This window comes from Vombatus ursinus, unplaced genomic scaffold (assembly GCF_900497805.2).
Source record: "Vombatus ursinus unplaced genomic scaffold, bare-nosed wombat genome assembly UNPS02014798.1, whole genome shotgun sequence".
Lineage (NCBI taxonomy): Eukaryota > Metazoa > Chordata > Mammalia > Diprotodontia > Vombatidae > Vombatus > Vombatus ursinus.
The window spans coordinates 3,101,352-3,125,791 of record NW_020954576.1 but is presented as its reverse complement, the minus strand read 5'-3'; the positions used below and the strand labels follow the sequence as shown (position 1 = coordinate 3,125,791).

General features: G+C 39.9%; 1 protein-coding gene across 1 annotated transcript in view; it reads left to right on the top strand.

Annotated features, from left to right (window-relative positions):
• The window catches only part of LOC114049910 (polypeptide N-acetylgalactosaminyltransferase 2), a 250,497-nt gene extending 232,119 nt beyond the window's left edge, over positions 1-18,378 (top strand). The window contains exons 15-16 of the mRNA XM_027871358.1: positions 7,460-7,579; positions 15,524-18,378. Coding sequence (XP_027727159.1) covers positions 7,460-7,579; positions 15,524-15,679 — 276 coding nt within the window. The 3' untranslated portion in view covers positions 15,680-18,378. The remainder of the gene's footprint in view (positions 1-7,459; positions 7,580-15,523) is intronic.
• The last annotated feature ends 6,062 nt before the right edge of the window (positions 18,379-24,440 follow it).

Here is a 24,440-nt window from a genome sequence, read left to right as displayed (position 1 = left end):
CTCTTCTCTTTCTCCCTCTCCTCTCCTCTGTTCTTCTCCCTCTGTTCAAATTCCATCTCTGTCACTTATTACCTGTGTTACCTTGAGCAAGTCACTTCACTTTTCCAGGCCTTTGTTTCCTCATCTATAAAGTAAAGGCATTGGCCTAGATGACCTCTGAGATCTCATCCAGCTCGAATTTCATTTTCCTTTGAATTCTCCATTCCTGAGTTATTTTCCTTGTCCTTTACAGACTAAACCATTTTTCCTGTTCCTCAATCTGTGTCCTTGTTAAACCTACCAAATTTCTAGGATCAGCTAGGTGGCACAGTGGATAGAACATTGACCCTGGAGTCATGAGGACCTGAGTTCAGATTTGGCCTCAGACACTAGCTGTGACCCTGGGCAAGTCACTTGTCCCTGTTTGCCTTAATTCCTCATCTATAAAATGAACTGGAGAAGGAAATGGCAAATCACGCTAGTATCTTTGCCAAAAAAAAAAAAACCAAAGTGGGGTCATAGGTAATCAGACACAACTGGAATAACTTAACAACAACAGCAACAAAACCAAATTTCTAGATGACCTTTGGCTCCAACTTCACTTCAGATAACAAATTGAGTCCTGGGACCAGTGAGTATTTTGTACCCATCCAGTTACTAGCTTCATCAGTTTCCCTATGTTTTTACTCAAATATTCCTCCCTCCTGGAGGAGCAATTTCCTAGACCCTATTGGAGTACAGACTTATAATAGAAAAATACCTTATATCTCCATCACCATACCCACAAATAAGTTAGAGTTTCTGAACTTGATGCTTTCATCCTTCAGTCTGGGAGCTCAGTGCCTATCTGATGGACCTGCTTAGTGGCAAAGGTATTACATAAGCAGATGCATCACCTAACTGGTCCAAAGTAAAACCAAAGTTGGAAAAGCTTGTCTTTTGAGACCCTGGTCTCCTTGGCAACCCTTCTCTCTCTCTCTGGCATTCTCCTATCCTCAAAACTTCTTTATTATGTCCTGTTCTTCTCTTCTGTGTCAACTAATGTCTACCAAGATTTATCTGATAATTAGGGTGTTAACTAATACCGTTTTAGGGAGTATAACCCTAGCTAATAATGTAATGATTTTACTCCCCCTGCCCCAAGGATATTTGCATTTTAAAAGGGTCCTCTTTAAGGTATAACTTTGTAGACCTCAAGGAAATCTGAGACATCATCTAGTCTAATCTTCTCTTACAAAAGTAGAAATTATTAAAACCTCCCACCTGCTTGGACAAGGACTAAGGAAATAAAGACTTGGCATACCTACCTCTGGTCCAGGGAGGAGTGGTAGAAATGGGTTTTAGAATAAAGAAAGTCTTATGTTGGAAGGAAGAAAGAATAAAGTCCCTGATCCCCCGATAAACATTTGGCAACAATAACCAATTTTATTTCTATTATCTTTTTCAAGTATCCAGTCGGGAAATTTTCAAGGCTTAAAATTCTGGTCTGATGAGCTGCTATTGCCCTTGGATGATATCCGTGTTTCCAAAATAAGAAAATGTGTACCTTCTTCCATAGGCTGTCTTCCCAGTTATGAACAGAGAAAATGGGATCCTGGTTTCAAACATGTTTTGGCTACTTTCTTAGGGTCGGTTTAGCTGAATATAATCCTGCCCTAAGATATGACACTGAGGATCAGCAAAGCCCCAGTGCCAACAGCAATATAACATCCCCAGTACAGCCTTTGCTATTCTCTTGGCTAGTTATTGGGAATGGGAGAAAGTATGCTTGCCAATGTCTTGACAGTTGAGTTGTTGAAAGCATCATCTCACCCTGCTGGGGGTTGATTACTGAAGAGAGTGCCAGTGTCCCATAGTGAAATGTTGTAGGACATTCCACTTAAAAATGAAGCTTTCTATATAATTTCACCATTGGGAAATTAATTCCAGAAGTAAAATGAAAATTTCATGTTATTAAAATAAGCATCATATCTATTCATGGAAACATGTATAATGATACCTCTATAGTGGTGGCCATAAGTGTGAAAGATGACCTTATGTTAGAACATTAATTCAGCATTTGTGAAATCCGTTTGACCATAAAGCAAAATTCTCACCTGTGTGAAAAGACTTAAGTTCTAACAGTTAGCAAGCTTGCATTCAGTGAAATGCAGGTAGAAGTAACTGCAGGGGATGGGTGTGATGTATTCAGGGCACTCCATTTTGCACTGACTGCCTTGGCTTACATCATACATTGTTGGGAGTGGGTGAAAAAATAGGAGAACAAAGGATAAGACATCAGCATAAAGGAGGGCAGGGAAACCAAAATAAGGTAAATCAAGGAAAAGAGATGTAAAAGGGAAGGGAGAAAAACAGTTACCACATGTAACTGGTGGGAATTGTTAGGTGGATTGTGACATGGCAGGAAGGGGAAAACCAAAGAACACGAATTCGTTGCCGCCAACCTACTATCAGTTCATTGTGCTGTTTTGTAAACTTTTATCCAATACTGCCTAAGGTTTTATTTTCAAATTAGTTCATACTTTAGTCGTATTAGAACTAAGATACATTAAGTGTAAAGGCCTTTCACGGGGTCGCTAATTAAATTTGTGTTCATGAAGCTGGGACTTGTTGAACTGGTGCTGCCAACAGCTTTTGTCTCCAAAGTCACACAAGGGTGATGATTGGAGAGACCTTGTTGTGGCTGGGAAGGTCTCTTTTCAGAGATTACACGTATGTTTCTTTAGCAGGTGTGGACTTTTATGAATGAAGGGGACAAAGAGACAATATAATTATTTATTTCCTCTTTTTCTAGCCCTCTTTGTTAATATCCCAAATTAGAGAATATTCCTCATTCCTTTCTCCTTGTACCTTCAAATCAAAAGTATTGTATCAAAAAAAAAACCCCTGCAGAAAGAAGAGAAAGTTACTAGATCTGAATTTTATTTAGACTTATGAATAAAAAAGTAATATATCAAGAAAACTACTTTTTTCAGAGCTTGGAACCATATGTAGTAAAAATTCATTAATTCAGACCCCTGCCAGTTCAGAGTGTATGATAATTAAAGGCTTAGTTTACTTTTGCTCTATTTTTAAAGGGTTTTTTTTTTCTAAACCAATTAACAATGTAAATTTTTTTAAACTTAAACTACCATCTTTTAATCATTTCAGAAAGATTGCAGTTTCATGTGAGGAAAAACTTGCTAACAATTAACTCTGTCCAAAAAGGGTTGACAGTATCTGGAGAGATAATGAGTTATTCCAGTCTTGAACATCTTCAGGCAGAGAGACTTAAATGACCACTAGAGACTAGATTGGCATATGTTGGGGATCTTGTAGAGAAGATTCCATGCCCTAGGTAGGAGTTAGAATAAATAGAAGATTCCTTCCAACTCCACAGTTCTGTGATGCCTTATAAACAGCCATTATGTATAAATGGTTGGCATAATGCTTGCAAATCATTCTCACCTATAAAATAGGTACCATGAAGATATTGCCCAGATTACATTTGGTTGATCTATTTACATTATTGTGTGTCTTTGAAAGTACTAAAAATGTATATCCTTTTTTAAAAAAAAACTTTTTATTTATTTCATTAAATATTTCCCAATTACATTTTTAAATATTTTAACATTCGTTTTTTCAGTATTTTGAGTTTCAGATTCTCTCCCTGCTGCCCCAAGCAATATATTGATTATACATGTAGAGTCAAAAGTGCATATCCTTTTTTAAAAATTCCACAATTCAGACTTTTCATCTAAATTAATGTTCCACCTCACTCCCTAACTAGTTTTTCCAGTTTATCATATTTGAAAATATTTTGCCTATTCACTTAAACCAAGGAGAAGGGGCAGAAACCCCATTTTAAGACATAGGAAGTGATTCGTTTCTATGCATTCCTTTTTATGTCTTAAAACAGACCTATAAATGCTCCTGTTAAAAAATCTCCCACTATACCTCTTTGAATGAATCTTTGTTGTATAGATACTGATGTCTCTTGATTTTAATGATTCCCTATGTAGCTTCAGCTCAGGAGATTGATTGTCCCTTTTACCCCAGTGGTGATAACATAAGACAGAGTGGGTCCAGGCAGCAGATGCCGTATCAGCAGGTTTGTTGGTAAAGTCTTTCTATAATTGGTTCCCATTCTTTCTTGAAGGGTTGGTATTACATCTTTGGTAGTAGTGGCAACCTGCTTGATGGTGCTGCCACAGTTAATAGCTGGTCTCTGATTACTCCTCTCAGAATGCCTTTCGGTCACTTACCAGTGCCCTGTCCAGCCACTCTTGGGATGCCTTTCATGGCGGGGAGGGGAGGATTTTGATGCATTGATGCCCAGAGAGGCAACCCAGAGCTCACTGGTCATGCCCCTTGCTGATTTCTGCCTATCCTCAAAAACGGACAGTCTAATCAGATAGCACATTCCTTCCCTGAAAACAGACAGACTCCTTCAAAGTAATTACAGTCTGGTCAAGATCAGTCTTTTTAAAAAAGTCCCTGGATGTAGTCTCTCCATTAGCATTCTTTTTCTCCACTTCAGATCTAAGGGGCACTGTGTTAAACGCTGGTGATACAAATATAAAAAAAGGAATCAGTGCCTGGCTTTAAGGATTAGTATTTACCCTCCTACAGGATAAATAAAAAACATACACCAAATAAGTGTAGGGGTCAGGTGCTAACCAGTGGTAGGATCAGCAATGGCTTTATGTAAAAGGTGGGGGGGGGGGACTTGAGAGAGCCTGTGAAGAGGACTGCCCTATTTATTTGGAGGACCAAGCCAAACCAAAACAGAATTGTAGAAAGGCAGAAAGCAAAGCCAAAGATAAATTCTTGATAATATTTGGGTGCCCCCTTGTCAGTGATTCAATCAACAAACGTTTATTACTATGTGCTAGGCACCGTGCTAAATGATGGGAATAAAAAAAAAAACATGCCCCCTCCCCAAATAAATAAAATGAAAAGGTTCCTGTCTTCAGTGGAGTTAGTTGCCCTACTAGAGAAGAGCCATTCTCTTCTGAAAAGAATCAGAATGAAGCATTTGGGCATGATATGTCCCAGGTGGGGAGAGGGAGTTTGGAAGAATATTTCCTAAACAGGAAAGAGGATGGTGCTATGGAAGAGCCAGTTTTGTTATCAGGCTTCTAGCTGAGGCTCAACAGACACAAAGGAAATGAGAAAATTCAGGGCCAAGTTTTTAGAGTGGCAATTCAAAAAAAAATAAAAATGATTCCTTAAATATTTATGAATTTTGTTACAAATTCAGAGAATTGAAATGCAGTGGAAAGACCAAAGTGCTAACTTGCTCTGTTGTTTGCATAGCTAAATTAGTTTTGCTGGGATTCATCTGAAGTATGCTTTTAAAATAATTAAGCAAGAGATAGCAAGAAGTTACAGAAACATCACATATGGTACTGAGCTTTTTATTGAATCTCAGGAAATGGCAGATTTCCTATGACCCCTTCTAATGTATGCTTTCAAAATAGAAAATTCTTTCCAACACAGATTCTCTCTACTGAACCTCCTTTCTCTTCTCTTCTTCAAAAAATATCCCTCAACTTCCTCCTTGTCCCCCTTATTTCTTATCAAGAACCTAAGTAACTCTGTGGTTGAGTTCCTGTATTTATGAATTAACTCGTGTCCACAAGTGTATCGTCATGTTGTCTGATACTAAAAGGCTATCGTTTGGGTATTCATACTTAGTCGTAGAAATTTCCACAGTGCCCTGGCTTGACTTTAGCACTGAGAGTTAATACTATTAGATGCTGAGCATCAGTGACTTGGTATGATTGAGGTTGATATGGGAAGCAACATGACGTATTGCTAAAGGACCAGTCTTGGATTTAGGAATCCCTGGGTGCATTCCTGTCCCTTGATGCATACTGGCTATGTGAACAAATCACTGAACCCCTCAGTGACCCAGACAGCTCGCTAAGACTGTAAGTTGCAAATGAATTATCAGTCTGCCATGATGGAGGGAGCTTGTGATGATGAAGTCATTTCTGTAGTACTTTAAGGTTTGCAGAGAGCTTTACATGTATTATCTTATTTAATCCTTGGGAAAAAAAGAAAAAAAAAACTGTAAGGTAGTTGCTGGTATTATCTCCATTGTACAAATGAGAAAATTGAGACTTAGAAAGGTTATGTAATTTACCCAGCCTCCCACAGCTGGTGTCTGAGTCTGGATTTGAATGCAGGTCTCCTGACTCCATGGCCAGCACTCTATCTACTATGCCACCCATCTTCCAGTTAAATCACAAGAATACCCCCCCCCCCAAAAAATGAGATTGAAGTAAATATCTCTCCCATTTTGCTGGTAGGAAGGAAAACTAAGACCAACATTTCATTAGGATCTTCATATTTTAAAGATAGTCTACCCCCTTCTTTTTTTTCTTTTTTTTGGGGGGGGGGCTAGGCGGTGGGGTTAAGTGACTTGCCCAGGGTCACACAGCTAGTGAGTATTATGTGTCTGAGGTCACATTTGAACTCAGGTCCTCCTGACTCCAGGGCCGGTACTCTATCCACTGCGCCACCTAGCTGCCCCAACCCCCTTCATTTTTGAGAAGGGAAACTGAGGCCCAGAGAGAAGAAATAATTGACCAAGGTCACACAGTTAATAAGCTGCAGACTTGGGTTTTGAATGCAAATTCTAACTGCAAATCTAGTGTTCTTTACTTTAGTACCTCTGGCCAGGAGTCAAGACACACTTATGAAGCACTTACTATGTGTGCCAAGCACTGAGGATCTAAATTTTTTAAAAAGAGACACAGTCCATACCTTCAAGGAGCTTGCATTCTAATGAGGGAAGACACCATGTAAAAGAAAGCTGAAAAGGAGGAGTTCCCGGCACAGGAGAATGGTGGAGAAGGCAAAGAAATCCAGAATTAATACAGCCAGATGGGAAATGAGATATGTGAGGAGATGTCAGTTCTCTTCCCTCTCCTTAAGTAGAGGAGTTTAAGGCTCTACCTTCCTGTGAGAAGGGCACAGGCTTCTGATGAAGCGTGAGTAACACAAGGCTGATTAGATCTGGCAAGGTTATGACATTTCCCAATGATGAGTCTACTGAGAGCTTCTTTGTTGTTCAGTCAGCCCTTCATGACCCCATTTGAGGATTTCTTGAAAGTGATACTGGAGGGGTTTGCCATTCTTTCTCCAGTTCATTGTACAGATAAGGAAACTGAGGCAAACAGGGTTAAGTGACTCGCCCAGGGTCACACAGCTGGTAAGTGTCCGAGGTTGGATTTGAACTCAGATCTTCCTGACTCCAAGCCTAACGGTTGCCAAAGAAGTTCAAAATGAATGCAGCCAGGTGGGAAATGAGATGTCAGAGGAGATAATCTCACATTAATGGCCAAGCAAGAGATTGAACCTAGGAGTCCCAAGTCCATATTCCTAGCATTATCCCATGCCAAGATTGGCCTTGGAATCCCCATATGTCTTTGTATATACACAAGTACTGTGGCCAGGCCCTTAATTTGATTTTTTTGTGTTTGTATTTCAGGAATGGGCCTTAACAAAGGACAAGTCAGTAAAACATATGGATTTGTGCCTTACTGTGGTGGACCGAGCGCCAGGCTCCCTCATAAAACTACAGGGCTGCAGAGAAAATGACAGCAGACAGGTGGGTACAACCAAAAGAGGAGCATGCATCTTTATGAATTCAAAACCAAGCTGATTGGTTTCTTGATTCTGAGACATTTGATGGGTGGGCAGAATGTCCCCCGCCACTTCCATTCCTCTTCTTTTTGCCTGCAAAACTCTACCATGTTTCAAGGGAGTCGCTGTACCTGCCCAAAGTTAACTTCTTTACATTAGTTGTTTTGTGTTTTGTTTTGATGTCTATCCCTTCTATCACCATGTAAACTAAACTCCTTAAAGGGAGGGGCCACATCTTATGCCTCATTGTGTCTCCCTCTCCCACTTTTCACATGAACTTTAAATGTAGTCTCATAATCCAAATTCCAAGAATTTGGAATAGACCATAGGAGACATCTGATCCAACCATCCAGTTTTAGTGAGTTAACTGGGTCACAGAGAAATTGACTTGCCCCTGATCATACCTCTAGGGCCACCCATACACAGGAGAGAATTCTTCTACAACATGTCTGACAGGTGGTTGGTCATTCAGCCTCTGCTTGAGAACTGCCTCTGAGGGGATATCAGCTGCCTCCCCAAGACTGTCCCTTTCCTTTGAGGATAGTTCCAGTTCCTAGGAAGTTTTTCCTGTTAACAGACCTCAGTTTATCTGTACTACATCCACCCATTGCTTCTACTTCTGCCTTTGGGGTGGACAAGCCTAGCCATTCTCACCCATATCAGCCCTTCTAGTACTTGAAGATAGTTGTCTCCGCACGCCCCCCCTCTGCCCCCAGTCTCATCTTCTCCAGTAGGCACTCAGTATTGTTGAATGACTAATTTCATGCTAATGACCATAGTACAGAATTAATGCTTGACTCGTAGACTTAGGCTGCTTAGAAAAACCTACCCATAGTATAGGTGCAGGATAGGCAAACAAACAGATAATATTCAATTAGTCTATAAACCCTTGCCAAAATTTTAGAACAAGGAAGCAGAGACAACTGTCATGTTTCACCAGTTGGCTAAACCATACAAGGGTAACCTCATATAGCAAAACCTCATTTATTTGGACTGACTTGGTGAGGCTGAGTTAATGGCCTTTAAAAAAATGAAGTTTTTAAAAAAGATGAAATTTTTCTTACTTTCAAGCAAGACACATAACCCCAAACTATAATCAGTGTGGGTGCTAATAGTAAAATGGGCTAGACTCATGAAAAACTAGAATTAATCATATAGAACCTTTCTATCTATGGTACGTTATTGGGGATTGTATTTCATTTATTTCAAAGTACATGAATTAATTTTTCAACGCGGAAGTTGAAGGAATATTTTATTTCTTGGGCCTTGGCTTAATATGGCCAAATCTTGGCTTAAGATTTTAGACTCTGTTTCCCCTTCTTGTAAGTGACATTCCAGCTGTTTCTACAGAGAAGAAATTATTTACAATTTTTACAGAACATGTGATTTTGTTAGGGTAGGAAGCTCCCTGGGAAGCACTTCCTATACCAATTTGTTTAGTGTTTTTACTTTCGAATTCATTTTATTTTCCTCTGTGCCTTTTTTTTTTATTAAATTTTATTTTTTACTATTTAAAAGATACAGCACATCTGGATCATTAAGATCCAAATCAGTAGGATGTGACGATGTATGTTTCTTGTATATTTCTCAGAAGAGTTTTTAGGACTGGAACAGACTTTAACCATCATACTGGTCCAGTCCACTCCTTTTACAGATGAGAAAAAAAGAGAAGAACTAGCTTGATGATGGTCACACAGGTAGTAAGTGATATAGCCAGGATTTAAATTCAGACTAGGCCCTCTGATTCCAGATCCAGTGCTCCATCTACTAAATTTTGCAGTCTAGTCTTGGATTTTGTATGTAATCAGAACTGACAGCATAACCTGTTTTATATATGATACCCCTTTTTTCTTGGTCTGAAACTCTAAATACAGCTAAGAGCAGGAGTTCTTAACTCATTTGGTGTCATGGACCCCTTTGGTGGTAGAGTGAAGCCTAGGACCCTTTCTCAGAACAATGTTTTTAACAAGTAAAATGCAAAGAAAATCACTTATGTTGTTGCTGTTGTTCAGTTGTTTTTTAGTTATTTTCATCTCTTTATGACCCCATTTAGGGTTTTCTTGGCAAAGATACTGCAGTGGTTTGCCATTTCTTTCTCTGGCTCATTTGACAGATGAGGAAACTGAGGCTAACAGGGTTAAGTGACTTGCTTAGGGTCACATAGCTCATAAGTATTCAAGGCCAGATTTGAACTCAGGAACATGAGTCTTCCTGACTCCAGGCCCAGCGCTCTTTCCACTGCTTGAAATACAGATATCAAAATTTTTTAAACAAGTTCACAGACCACAGAGTTACCATTTACTATTTTGGAACAATTCCAGGTACCAAAAGCACCTTCTAATGTGCCTAACTTACTTTCACTGACAAAGTGAGGCATTGACTCATTCTTTCATTAGTCGTTATTATAAGGTAGATGGGAATGTAGAAGTTGCAAGATGAGTATTATATCCTACCATTCAATAACACAACTTCTGACTCTCAAGTAGAAGTATTCAAAAGAGTGTCCTTTCGTCTTACTACCCGGTTAAGCTTTTTAACCATTTCCCCCCCCACACACACACTCCCACCTCATGATTTAGGCCCCAATCCTGTAAGGATTGCCTGGGTGGCAACTAGCTTATGATACATTGCTGTGTTCACTGCAGAGGCCAATAAATATTGATTTTTATGATGAAACTTTAGTGATTTTCCCAGTGTCACAGAGCAATTCTGAGATATTACATAGTATTGTTACTTTCAAAGAGTTGTGACCCATAGGGAAAGTCTGCCTAAAGTAGGTTTGGAATCCTTTTTTTGGAGATGTTTACGAGTAAGATAAAAATGGTTCTCTCTGATCTCTGGGCATTCCACCCGTGATAGAAATAGTTCCTAGGTTCCGTGTCCTCTCAGAATCCGCAAAAGCATTTCAGATATCATGTCCATATAATAAGTACACATATCTTAGTATTGGCTTGACTTTCAGTGGTTCCAGTTCTTCAGATTCTGCAAATACTTCTAGTATATGTCTGGCTATATGCTCTCTCCTTTTTCTCCCCAAACCTGACAACTTTCAGAAAAATTCTTCTGGCTTTTACACAATCACTTTTGCTTACCACCATCCTTCAGTAATCTAGGTTCTCAACCCTAGAGGCATCCTCAGTTTCCCCTAGAGTCACTCCCCCACCCCCACATAGCCAGTCCCTTGTCAAGTTTTATCAAGTCTACATTTGCAGCATCTCTTGCATTCTTCCCCTTCTCCCCACTCACACAGCTACCACTCCAGTTCAAAGTCCTCATTACCTCTAGCCTGGAGTATTTTAAAGATTATTTTCCAATTAATAAGCATTTATTTTTTTCTCCCTCCCACCCTACCCCCAACATACATGCTTAAATTTTTTTAAAAGAAAAAAAAAATCCTCCTATCCCCCCAATACACACACTTAAATTTTTTTTGAAAGAAAAAAAAAAACCCTTGTAACAAAAACAAATAGTCAAATAAAATGAATTCCCATATTGGCTTCATCCAAAAATGTGTGTCTCATTCTGCATATTTAGTCCACTGCATCTCTGATAGTAGGTGACTAATATGTTTCATCATCAGACCTCTGGAATCACGATTGATCGTCGCACTGATCAGAGTTATTTGGCCTCCCTGCCTCGAGCACTCTGCAGTCTACCCTCCACGTAGCTGCCAAAGTCATGTTACCTCTAGATGTGTCTGACCACATCATTCCCCTGTTCAGAAATAAACTCCAGTAGTTTCCTGTTGCCATTAGTATCAAATGCAAGCTTCTCTGCTTGGCATTTATAAGCCATTCACAACCTGGCTCCAACCTGCCCTTCACACATTCTAAAGTGCAGTCCGAGTGGCCCTTCTACAGGTGATTTCTTCCCCATGACGAGAATGCCTGCCCTTCTCACCTCTGCCTCTCAGAATCCCTTCAAAGCTTAACTCAAGCACAGCCTTCTGCATGAGACCTTTCCCAACTCCCTCTAGCTGCTAGTGGCTTCCCCCTCCCCCCAATTACCTTGTATATATTTTGTATATCCATACAGGTTGTGTCTTTAATAGACCGTAAACTTCTTGAGAACAGGAATTATTTCATTTTTATCTTTGTATCTCCAGCAACTGGCATATTCTCGTTGCTTTTAAATGTTTATTCCTTTGATGGTTGATTGGTCTTTTTGACTGTTACACTATTTGGGACATCCATGGACTATGGTACCCTGGACAACCATCCATCTTTGATTTGTTCAGTCATTTCTGACTCTTTGTGACACCATGGACTTGTCCATGGGGTTTTCTTGGCAAAGATACTGGAGTGGTTTGCCATTTCCTTCTTCATTGTGTCCCCATTTTACAAATGAGGAACTGAGGCAAATAGAGGTTAAGTGACTTGCCCAGGATCACACAGTTAATACGTGTCTAAAGACATATTTGAACTCAGATCTTTCTGATTCCAGGCTTGTTGCCCTATCCACTACACTTCCTAGCTGCCTTAGAATTTGGAGCTGAGTGAAACCAACAATAGCCTGGCTCCTAGGCAAAACTTTAAAATCTCTTTCTTCGTTGGAAATAATGAAGAGAATTTTTGTTTCTGTACTCATCTAGCGCAGTCATAAACTTCTTTGGTCTCATTCATATATACACACACACACACACGCACACATTTTTTCTACAGTTTATTTTTTAGCATTGATTTTTCATTTCGAGTTCTAAATTTTCTCTGTCCCTCCACCCCTCCCCCACCCATTGAGAAAGCAAGCAATATGATACCTATTAGACATATGAAGTCATGCAAAACATATTTCCATATTAGCCATGTTCTCACATCTTATTTTAAACACATGGAAATTTGGTCTTGTTGGACCAAATTTTTGAAAAAGCATGTTTTATTCAAGTGGCTAATATGTGGATCCTACCCTAACTTGCCCATACTTGGAAGAAGAAACAGCATTCATCACTAAAATTTCAAACAGACTTTATGAGAAAGAAAGAGGTTTATAGAACAGTCGGCTCTCTGTGGTCTATGGTCTGTATCAGAAAGGATTGGTTTGGTGGTTAACACTGAAAACCAGTGTATTGGTTGGAGAGAAAGCATGTAGACCTTTGTAACAGTCAAAGGCAGCAGCTTTGACTGTCCTATAAATAGGTCAGCCCGACAGAGGTTCGTATTATAACATATCAGTCTGAGCTGTCAAACCACTTTCAAAAGATAGATCTGTGGTGGGGCTTTTTTTTTTTTCTTAAGGGTCCTTCATTTAGTTGATGCATTAGTATATGACAGGCTAATTCCCTAAGGAGGGTGGGACCAGATTCCAACTCTCTTTGGCAAAATGAATTCTAGCCAGTCTGAAATGACATGGGTATCAGTGGCAGCCAGATAAAAACTTCACATGACGATTGGAGAGAGGGAGGATAAAAAAGGAAAAAAATAACAGGAAAACAGCATGGTAAAAGTGATTGACTACAAAATAGAATAAACCACCCCCAAAAAGTCACATTTGTGTTACATTATTCTCTTCCTCACTCTCTCCATTTGCATTATGTTCTTAACATAATATGAATCAGGATGATTTTTCAACAGCAATATGTTAGTGACATTTGTAAGAAATCCTAGTTAAAATATACAAACAGATTTAAAATCACAAGGTCCCTAGTAGAAAATCCATTGGTCATCAGTCTCATTTTAAAGACTAGGTCTGCAATAAGGTTTTTATGTTTTCTTCTTTTGTTTCCATGCCCTGTTCTGCATCTTCTTCCTGCCTAGTTCACTTGCCCTTTGAGACTGAAACTCCTTAGCAAATTTTATCTTGAATGCTCTGCTTTCATGCCAGTTGGAATATTTGGTTTCAGAGCACGTCACTGATTGCACATGTGTTGTGTATGCATTTGCAGAGTGAAAGGAGAAGAGGAGACAAGAACGAGAAATGTTAATTCCACAATACTAAAAGGATTTGGGGGGGAGGAAAAAATTGTACGTATAGGAACGTTAGCGCATATGGTGTAAAAAATTAATTAGAATCACAGACTACAATCTTAATGATGAAAGGCTTTTTGCTGTGTTTAAATTTTTTTTCTTTAAATAAGACAGACACTAATTGGAGAAAATAATTGGTGATATTTATTTTCTATAACCACCTAAACAGCTGTAGGGTGTTAAGTCCCCCTGGAGGCTAGTTTTTAGAATAAGGAGGTGTCCAGGTAATGAATATGTACTATAGACTTCAATAGAGAAGTAACATGCTGTATTGTTCCTGAGAAGGAAGGCTGCTTAGCAGAATTACCTTCCCTACCCCCCTCCTATTCAGTTCATGAACAAATACATGTCCAGTGTCTACCATGAGTCAATGCCCATCTAGAGTGACATAGATTACTGGGTACATTAAAAGACAAAAGTCCCCTCTAAGCCAGTCTCTTTTACTTATAAGGCAAAATACACAGCGCCTTAGGTGGTATGATTTGAGGGGCAGCCAGAAATGCCCTCTATCCCCACAGAGTTCCCTCACTGATGTTGGAACTTTTACCATTTGCCATTCATTCCTTTGTGGCAGTCATTCTCTTCCCCAAGCTTTCTGATTTAAAATGCAAATATCTCTTACTGAGCTTACCCATCAATTCATTCACACTGAAGTATTAAGCTCTTAATCAATTGCTTTCCTTTCTGATTCAAGTGACCAATGGGAGAAGGGGTGAGAGGCAGCATTAGGATAATGGGTTCCTGTAGGGAGAAGAGATATTGAGAGTGAGGGAGAGGGCAGATGGGAGAGGGCGCAGAGGTTACCTGTCCTATCAGTTGGTCCTCAGGTTCTGGGAGGAGATTATAAGCTCTGAGGAAGGCTGATTGAGATCAGTAGTTTTCTTTGTGAAGCATTCAGGCTCCTGACTTTTTTTTTTTTCTTCCTTTTAAAATGATGATGAATTTTTCTTTTTTGTTCTTGGGCCTCCAGATATATCTCTCTCCCCCCGTAAGTTCCTTTGTAGCAAAGATTGAAAGGGGGAAGGGGAAGGACAGTTCAGTTAGATCCATCATTTCTGACAGGACACACAGTATTCTACCACCTCGACCAAGAAGGGAAGGAGATGCGTCCTCTCATTTCTTCTTGGGAGCCAAGCTTGGTCGTTATTATTATTATTGTTGTTGTTGTTGTTATCATTATTATTATTAAGTTTTAATCGACAATGTTATAGTATAACTCAGATAATTATATAATATTGTATAGTATATATTGTCATTATAGCTGCCAGCTTCATTTTTATCATCCTTTTTGTTTACAGTGTTGTAATAATTGTGTGTGGCTTTTTCCTTAGCTCTGCTTATTTTACTCTTCTTCAGTTCATATGCTTCCTCCACGCTTCTGAATTCTTCATATACATAATTTCTTAGGGTACAGTAGTATCCCTTTCCATTCCCCAAATCCTGCTTATCTTCCAGTTCTTTTCTACCACAAAAAAAGTGCCTCTTAGGGGAAAGGATGTTTTGCCTTTTTTTTTTAATTTTTTTTTATTTTTAGGCAATTGGGGTTAAGTGACTTGCCCAGGGTCACACAGCTAGTAAGTGTCGAGTGTTTGGTCTGAGGCTGGATTTGAACTCAAGTCCTCCTTACTTCAGGGCCAGTGCTATATCCACTGCGCCACCCCTGCCCCCCCCTTTTTTTTTTAAATCTGTGCTTAGCACAGTGCCCGGTACTCCAAAAAATGCTTCATAAACGTTAGCTGACTCACTTAGTAGTGGGCATACATGGGACCGTTCTTTCTGACTTTAACCTCCATGAGAGTTAGTGTCCAGCGGTCAGATCTCTGGGTCAGAGGGTTTAGGTGTTTTAGTCCCTCAGAGGCATTTTATAATGCAGCAGGAAGAGCTTTCTCAAAGTATCTCTTTTCTTTTATACTTACATGCTTACCAATTTTCCTTCCCCCCTTTTGCAGAAATGGGAGCAAATTGAGAGCAATTCGAAATTGAGGCACGTGGGAAGCAACTTGTGCCTGGACAGCCGCAACGCCAAAAACGGAGGCCTGAGCGTGGAGGTCTGCAGCCCGTCCTTATCACAGCAGTGGAAGTTCACACTTAACCTGCAGCAGTAGACTGGCTGAGGAAAACCAACACAGCACCCAGGGAACGCCGTCACGTTTCCGACACATCGGGCAGAGTTTTGAAGATCGCATTACCGATTATATTTCTTAAACTTTCCACAGAACTATATACCTCAGTATTCCATCATGGTCTGAAAATAGGAGAACCGCAACAGCAAGGCCGGGGGAACTGTGTGGACCAGGGGATGAGAGGAAATGCTGCTTTCCTTAGCTCACCAAACACAGTGGCAGCCATGCTCCCTCTTCTCTGTGAGCCCTTTGCCATTTCTTTCCCCGCTCTTGCTTAGCACTCGCACAAATGGTCGATTAACATCCCTAGCAACAACTGACATACTATAGGAGAAATGGATCTAAACACATACAGTCTGGGGAATTAGGGAGGGAGAAAGGGGTGTAGTTAACTTTCTCACTGAGAAGATCATTTTTAAAGCTCCATTTTTCCCCCATAAAAATCATATTTACAGTTTCTGAAAACTGAACTGTCATTTTGAAAGTTTATGGTTTTTTTTTTCTTCCCCTTCACCTCCCAGCCCTCTTCCAGTCCTGAATCCCCTACTCCCATATAATGTACTTGCTATATTTGAATATGAACTTTTCTATGATGGGACTCTAAATATAAATATATATTAAAAAATATGGTCAGTTCCCAATGGTTTATATGGGTCGTCATCATCATCATCATCATCATCATCATCATCATCATCATCATCATCCTTCTTGTCAATTCTCCAGAAATCTGTTCACACATGTGAAAAGAAGAAGAGGGGCTTGAACCCAGTCTTGAAATGCAGCTCTGTAATGACAGGGAGAGAGCCTCACCTGTTTTCTGGGGTCTTCCCATGAGTGGGTGCTTCTCAGCCAGCCAAGGACACAGAAGGCAACAAAAGAGGAAAGGGAAGCATCAGATAGGGCCAAGACCCAGCCCTCCTCATCCCAGCAGCATTCGTGTCTGGCATTTACTTTGGGTTTGCTGCTGTGACTTGGAATTCACTCTGTGTGCTGTCAGTATCTGTAAACCTATATCAGTTACTTGTATTGAAGAATATTGGTTTTGGTCTTTTAAATTAAATTTCTTTTCTTTAAAAAATAAAAACATAAAAACAACCCCACAGCTCCCAATATGAGTAATGGCACAACTTGCTATAGTCCTTTGACAGGTGCAGATAAATTATGTTACATTATGTAGCCGTCACAATACCAGCATTGGTCTAATTACTTGAGTCCATGAGACTTGGGCCTTCAGAATTAATAGAGCTGCCAGCTGAATGTTTGTGATGAGTTGTTTCGGCCGAAAATAAATCCAGTTTACGCATTTGGTCTAATTGGTGTCCTAATATGTGAGTGGCACCATCATCATTAAAGTGGGCTCTGAATTTCAACCTGCCTTCTCCCCAGCAACATTTTTGAAGTCCATATATTGGAATACATCACAACTTTTCTTCCCCCTTTCTAAATGACTGCATCAGTGAACTTTGGGTAAAGAAAGAAAATGAATGGAAAAATAATGCCAGAAAATTTACTGTAATGAATTTGTGCACAAGATGAGAGCCTTTTGGTTTAGGAAGACAATTTCTGTTTAAACCACAGAGTGATTATAACCCGTAGTAAGTTGTGTGCGTGTGTCTGTGTGTGTGTGTAAGGAAAAATGACTGGATAGTTACCTTAAAGGAAAAAATATCCTTCAAGTTTGTGTGGTAGATCCTTCTCTAGGAGCTTTGTCTTTGTGATGATACAGAAAACGATGACTGTTAGCTAACCCCTTGTAGTAAATGGGACTTTGGTCCTCCCAGGGTCACAGACTCAGAAAGCTTGGGGTGACCAAGGAAGAGGAGCTGCAGACTGCTGGGCATTCATCAGGTCCACATTTGTGTCCCTTTTGAGAGGTTGGGTAATTGAGTGACAGGAACAGGTGGATTTGGGATATGGGAGGGCAGTGATAAATCAACTCTTTGGCCTCCAATCCACCTGTAGCAAGAAATGGAAACTTTCATCCTATTCCTCCTCTCCCTTCTCTCCCCACCCCCATAAAACACCAGATTTATGAGCATTTATTAGTGTGATAATACAACGGAGAAATTTTCTAGGTTGTTTTTGACCTGCAACTGTTTCCCTTCCATTCTGTCAACCCAGCCAGTTGTATTTTAAAGGGAAGGGGCTGTAGGTTCTGAATTCATTCTGCCACAGGACGCAGGATGCTGTAACACGTTTCCATCTTTGGAGGGAAAAAAAAATTTACTCCAAATGGATTGTTTGGAGGAGGCTAAGGATAAGCTTCAAGATGATGTACGTGTGCAATCATATTGAACAAATACTTATGGGCAGGAAGCTCCTGCCCGGATGCACTTACTTCTGGATTTTGTTAACTGAATCCCAGTCACTGATGAGCTATGGCTACTGTAAAGCGCCCCCCCCCCCCGGCCCCATAAGTATAGGGAAGTGTCTCAATTTGGCTGATTTTTCTTTTTGGAGTGGAGAAAACTAGGTTTCTTAGTGAATCTCTGACCCCCACCTTACCCAGAGTTCTTAATTGTCAAACCCACTACTGTAAGGATGTATCTACCAAACTCTGTGTTGTGGCTGCTGCCCAAAGAGGAGGTAGTCTTGCTTGATTTCTTTCAGAGCTAGCAACCTTCTACAATATCATGAGCAGAACAGAGAAGAGAAAGAAGAAAAAAAAAACAGGTGTCCTATGTTATAAGCTATGTTTACATGACACAGTGTGCCAAAGTTACTTACTGTGATTTAATTATTTTTTAAGCATAGGGATTATCCTGCCCCGAATTTTAAAAATTAAAATGAAAAATGCCCCTCTGCAAACCCTAAAAGCAAAGTGTGACAAAGTTAGTCGTCTTCTCTGTGGTGGTCTTTCTTACTGTCTTCATAAGAGCTAAATGATGGTATATGTGAGTATGTTTTGCAAATTTCAAAATATAGTTTGGTAATTTTTTTTCCAGTTGATTTTTAAAAAAAAAAAATAACTGCTGTACAGAGCTTGTACTTTGTTCATTTTATAGATGGAAACCATCCTTGAAAATTGTTTAACTTAAATAAAGAAGATACTTTATAGATAAAGGTCTCTGTGTGCTGTGGTAAAATTGTTCTTGATTCTCGTGTAACCTAGACGTGACTGGCGTTTGAAGGCTGCATTTGAATGGCTGATTTCCCATACTCCCTTGCCATGTATCCATATTTTTTTTTTATTTGTCTAGGCAATTGGGGTTAAGTGACTTGCTCAGAGTCACACAGCTAGTGAGTGTTATGTGCCTGAGGCCGAATTTGAACTCAGGTCCTCCTGACCCCAGGGTCGGTGCTCTATCCACTGAACCACCTAGCTGCCCCCCATATTTTTTCACTACATACCCCACACATTGTTCTGCCCTTTTGTGGTTCAACACAATAATAGCCAGCATTTAGAATGCACCTACTATGTACTACTAGTCACTGCGCTAAGTGCTTTACGAATATTCCCTCATTTGGTCTTCACAACAACCCTAGGAGTTTAGTTACTGTATTATTATCCTTATTTTAGCATTGAGGAAACTGAAGCAGAGGTTAAGTGACTTGCCCAGGGTCACAAAGCTAGTAAATGTCTGAGGTGGGACTTGAATTTGGGTCTTCTTGACTCCAGGCCCAACATTGTATCCACTGTACCACCTAGCTTCCTCGCTGGGTGCAACTAAGCAGTTATTACATTTTGTTCATTTTAAAGCATTTGAGGAACTTAAAGGGCCTAGCTATGCCACCTCCTGCTTCATTCAGACACACTATGGCCACGCCAACCAAAGTGCCTAAGCAAGCACTAGCTTTAGGCCTCCCTTTTAGAATAGATTATGCCCACCTTTGACTACTTCTCAGCCAACTCAGTAGCACTACCCAAGCTTGAAAAGGGATAAGAGAGAAGCAGCAATTTATTTTTTTAATTTAATAATTTTGATAAAAGTAGTGGGGAGAGAGAGGCATAGAATTGAATCACCCAGATGAATATTGTTGGGTCCTTTGCTAGTGCCATTATGCACACTCTTCCTTTTCTTCATCATCTCAGACATCCCAAAGTTGACTACCCTGTCTTTCCCCTGAGAAACAAAAAAGACATCACCTAATTATGTAGTGTTCTTCAGAGTACCTCTGAGAGAATGGAGTGTAATCCCTGTTTTATTCAAGAAGTGAGTGGAGCCAAGTGCCATGTTCATCTGTGAGGTGGAAGTCCTTTACCCTAATTCAATCCTTTGATTCTTCCATATGACTAGGCATTTTTCTTTTCAATTTTTTTCTTTCAAGTCACTGCCAGAAAAAAAAATCTGTTCATAGCTCTTCCTGCCTATTGACTTAACACTCAGGGAAATCTCTTTTTTCATATCTAGCTTCTTACACATTTCTTGATACTTTACTAATAATCTTCTGTGAGTTTGTGTTCAGAATATAGAGAGGACTCTTCCTCAAAGAACTTTCATATCTGAGAATTACAGACCATATTCTCATTTGGTAAACTGAGATCGAAACACAGAAAAATTAGTGGCCCCCCCCAATCACAAAAATCACACTCTTCGGCCATCTGAAAAACCCTTTTTAACCAGAAATTATGTATCCAAATATGTAGTCCCCTTAAAGTAGTCACCTGGTTCTTTCAATGTTGCTACTATTGCTAGAAACATTTTTCAGACTTCTCTTTAAATATTGCTTTCAAGGAGGCAACCTGGTGTAGTAGCGTGCAGAGCCAGCCTTGGAGACCCAAAGATTTGGGGTCCAGTCCCGACTCTGACACATGGCATTGTGTTCTTCAGCAAAGCACTTAACTATTCAGTATCCCCAGACAACTCTGTATGAATCTTAAACTGCAGAATAGTTAGCTATTTACCTATATTCATAGAGTCTTTGCTCGCCAATAACTCCCTATATCTGTTAAATCACAAGTTCAGAAAAATATAGCTTGTCCCTAGAAAGAGATAAAGATATGAAAATGGCTCCCTTCACTCTTCACTGGGGAGGTGGAAGGTCTATGGGTGCAGATGGAACATTGTGTTCACTCTCAGATTCAGTTAATGTGTTAATTGGGCCAGAATGCTTCCTTTTTTTCTTCTTTTTTTTTTAATTACAAGATATGGCAGGGAAGTTGTTTAGTCACTTTCAGTAGTGTTCAACTGTTTGTGTCCCCATTTGGGGTTTTCTTGGCAAAGGTACTGGAGTGGTTTGCCATTTCTTTTTCCAACTCTTTTTACACATGAGGAAAGTGAGGTAAAAAGAGTTACATGGCTTGCCCAGGGTCACACAGTAAGTGTCTGAGGCCAGATTTGAACTCAGGAAGATGAGTCTTTCTCATTCCAGGCCCAGAATTCTATCCACTGTGCTACCTAGCTGCCCAAATCAGGAAATAGGGAGGGACAGATTCAGAAATGAAGGTAGTGTAGAACTAAAGATGTCAATAAACATTATTTGAGAAGAAAAAGAAAATTGCTTTAAAAGCCCGCAGCATTTTCTTCTGAATTTTTTCAGTTCCTTGCGGGCAGGAAATCTTAAGTCATTTAAGGGTAGAAACAGGTGACATTTACTTTCAAGAGGCTTACAGTCTAGTGAGGAGGAAAAGTAACTGATATAAGGGAGAATGAAATAAGTACAAAAAGACAGGTTCTAAAAGTGATAAGGAGATGTTTGAGCGGGAGAAAATCATTTTCAGTTTGTAAGACCAAGGGGGTCAATGGTTAGAGAAAGTTTTATGGAGAAGGAGCTATCTAAGTTGGCCCTTGAAGATAGGGCCACACATTGTTGGGGGAGTGTAGAAATCCATTCCAGGCACGAGAGGGGCTTGTTACGTTAACTGTATGGAGACAGAGGAGAACAGGACAAAAATGGGATAGAAAGTGCTCCAGTTTAGCTGTAACCATGGTGGAACATAATGGAAGAAGTAATTCCCCAAAAGGCTGGAAAGATAGGCTGAAGCTATATTGTAGCAGACCTTGACTGCCAGAATCATGAGTTGAATACCTTAGTAGGCAGCATGAGGCCATTTAAGATGTTTTAGGAAAGGACTGAAATGATTAGACGTAAGGAAAATGATATGCCACAGAATGAAGGCTGCATTTGAGAGAGGAGAGACTGTGCGGGGCTTCTTAAACTTTTGTGTTTCAGTAGCATTAGTTGGCGCTGCATGGGCATGACAGCATGCACAGTGCAAAGTGCACACGCTGTGTGTTCAGAACCAGGGCTGCAGTGAAGTCACGCAAAGCAACACATGCAAGTGCTGCCGGAAACACCTCAGATTCGTTACTTGTTTGATTTTTAATTAATTTTTGGTCTTTGCACATTCAGAAACCTTTTTCTGTTGCCAAATTTTTTGCGATCCCATATGGGGTCCTGACCCACAGTTTAAGAAGCATTGGAGAGGTTATAATAATTAGGGGAGGAAAAAATGCAGATTTCAGCAAGGGTGTTGCAGATGAAAGGTAATTTAGAGATTGAATTAACAGATTAAACATGGGGAGTGGAGAAAGACTTTAAGAGAACTCCAAGGTCACAAGCCTGAGTGACTGGAATGAAGGTAGGTAGCTGAGCTCCATGGTGGATGTGCTGAGTTAGAGGTCTAGGAAGATCTATCCAGACTGCAGAAGGAAATACAGGAAATGGAGCTCCTTGGAGGCTAAAAACAGATTTAAGAGTCATTTGCATGGAGGTAACGGTGAATCCATGGTAAATGAATGAGATCACCACGAGAGTATGTAGAGAGAGGCTGAGGAGGCCAAGACCATAACCTGGAGGGGAGAAGTCAGGGAGAAATGACTCCACAGTCATTTTTTTTTTTTTTTTTGGCTAGGCAATGGGGTTAAGTGACTTGCCCAGGGTCACACAACTAGTGTTACGTGTCTGAGGCCGGATTTGAGCTCAGGTCCTCCTGAATCTAGGGCCGGTGCTCTATCCACTGCGCCACCTAGCTGCCCCCGCAGTGTTTTTAGCAATGGGAATGTCATTGGACGTTCATGGAATGTGTAGGCTCCCAAGGTGACTATTTTGAAGGGAATAGCACTGATTTAGGTACATGTTTTGGTATTTAAATTTAAAGACCCAGTCCTATATTGATTATCTCAATATCTCCTTTTATCATCTCAGCAACCATATAACTTTAAGCATCATGGTGTTGTACACAGAACCCTGGAATTGAAGTGGCTCTGGATTCAAATCCTGATTTTAACTTCTTACTACATATGTAACCTTGATGAAGACATTCAAACACTCTAGGTCTCACCTTAGGTTCATGGACCTTAGGGTTAGAAGGCACCTTAGAGGCTGAGTCCAACACCCTCATTTTACAAATGAGGACATTGGGGGCAGCTAGGTGGCACAGGGGATAGAGCACTGGCCCTGGAGTCAGGAGGACCTGAGTTCAAATCTGGCCTCAGACACTTGACATTTACTAGCTGTGTGACCCTGGGCAAGTCACTTAACCCCAATTGCCTCAAAAAAAAATTCAAAAGGAGGAGAAAAATGAGGAAATTGAGGCGCAGAGAGGTTACATGACTTGGGAAGTGTGTAAGGTGATATTTGAACCCAGGTCTTCCTGAGTCCCCATCCAGGAGCCTATCCAATGTAACACACTGTCTCCTTTTAATCTTTCAGGTACTTTCCAGTTCTGAAGCTATGATTCTATGATCTTGAGGCTACAAGGCAGGGATTTGGCTTTATGATTATTATCATTATTATTATTTCATATTTATATATTCCTTTGTTTTAAAAAACATGTTCCCCACAACTTTGTGTAATATAGGGAGTATAAATATTATCATTACTACTAACAGATTAGGAAATGGAGGCTCAGTTAAATGATTTGTCCATAGTCACCTAACTATTAAAGGCAGCTAGGTGGCTACTCTACTCTAGGTGGATAGAGCACTAGGCCTGAAATCAGGAGGACTTGAGTTCAAATCTAGCCTCAGACATTTATTAGCTGTGTGACCTTGGACAAGTCATTTGACCTTTATCTGCCTCATTTTCCTCAATTCTAAAATGGGGATAATAACAGCATCTACGTCACAGGATTGTTGCAAGGATAAAATGAGATAAAATTCGTAAAGCACTTATCACAGTGACTAGCTCATAGTAGGCCCTTAATAAATACTTATTCCCTTCCCACTTACTAAATTCTGGAACTGTCTGACCATTCAATACATATTTATTATGTGCTATGGCCAAAGCTCTGTGCTAGGTACAAAGTTGCCTAAGACATTGTCATAGTGTCATTTTGGAGAGTCCAATCCTATCATTTTAATGTTGAGGAAACTTAGACCCTGAGAGGTTAAGTAATTTGCCTGGCTCCTAGCTCAGTGCCTGACACATAATAATCACCTAAATATATTTGTTGATTGATAGATTGCCAGAGTCACATAGGTAGAAAATAGATAAGCTAGGATTTGAACTCAGGTCTTTCTGATTTCAACTGTATCACACTGTCTCCCAATCTGCCCTCAAATAGTTTAAAATCTAGTAGAGGATAAGAAACAGATATACACATACCTACATTGTAAGGTAGCATGTGATACATGCTTTATGAGTGAAAATGGCCTTCTTACTATTCAATATAACCAATATCAATATTAATATTTTGTTGTATTTATGAACACCAGATAGCTTAGCATCTAAATACTTAAAGGAAAAGTTAATTGAATTATAGGGAGTAGTCAGTAAAACTCTAATTGTGGAGAACCTCAATTATCTCTTTCATCCATAGAAAAATCTAACAAAAGGTTAAACAAGAAAGACATCAAGG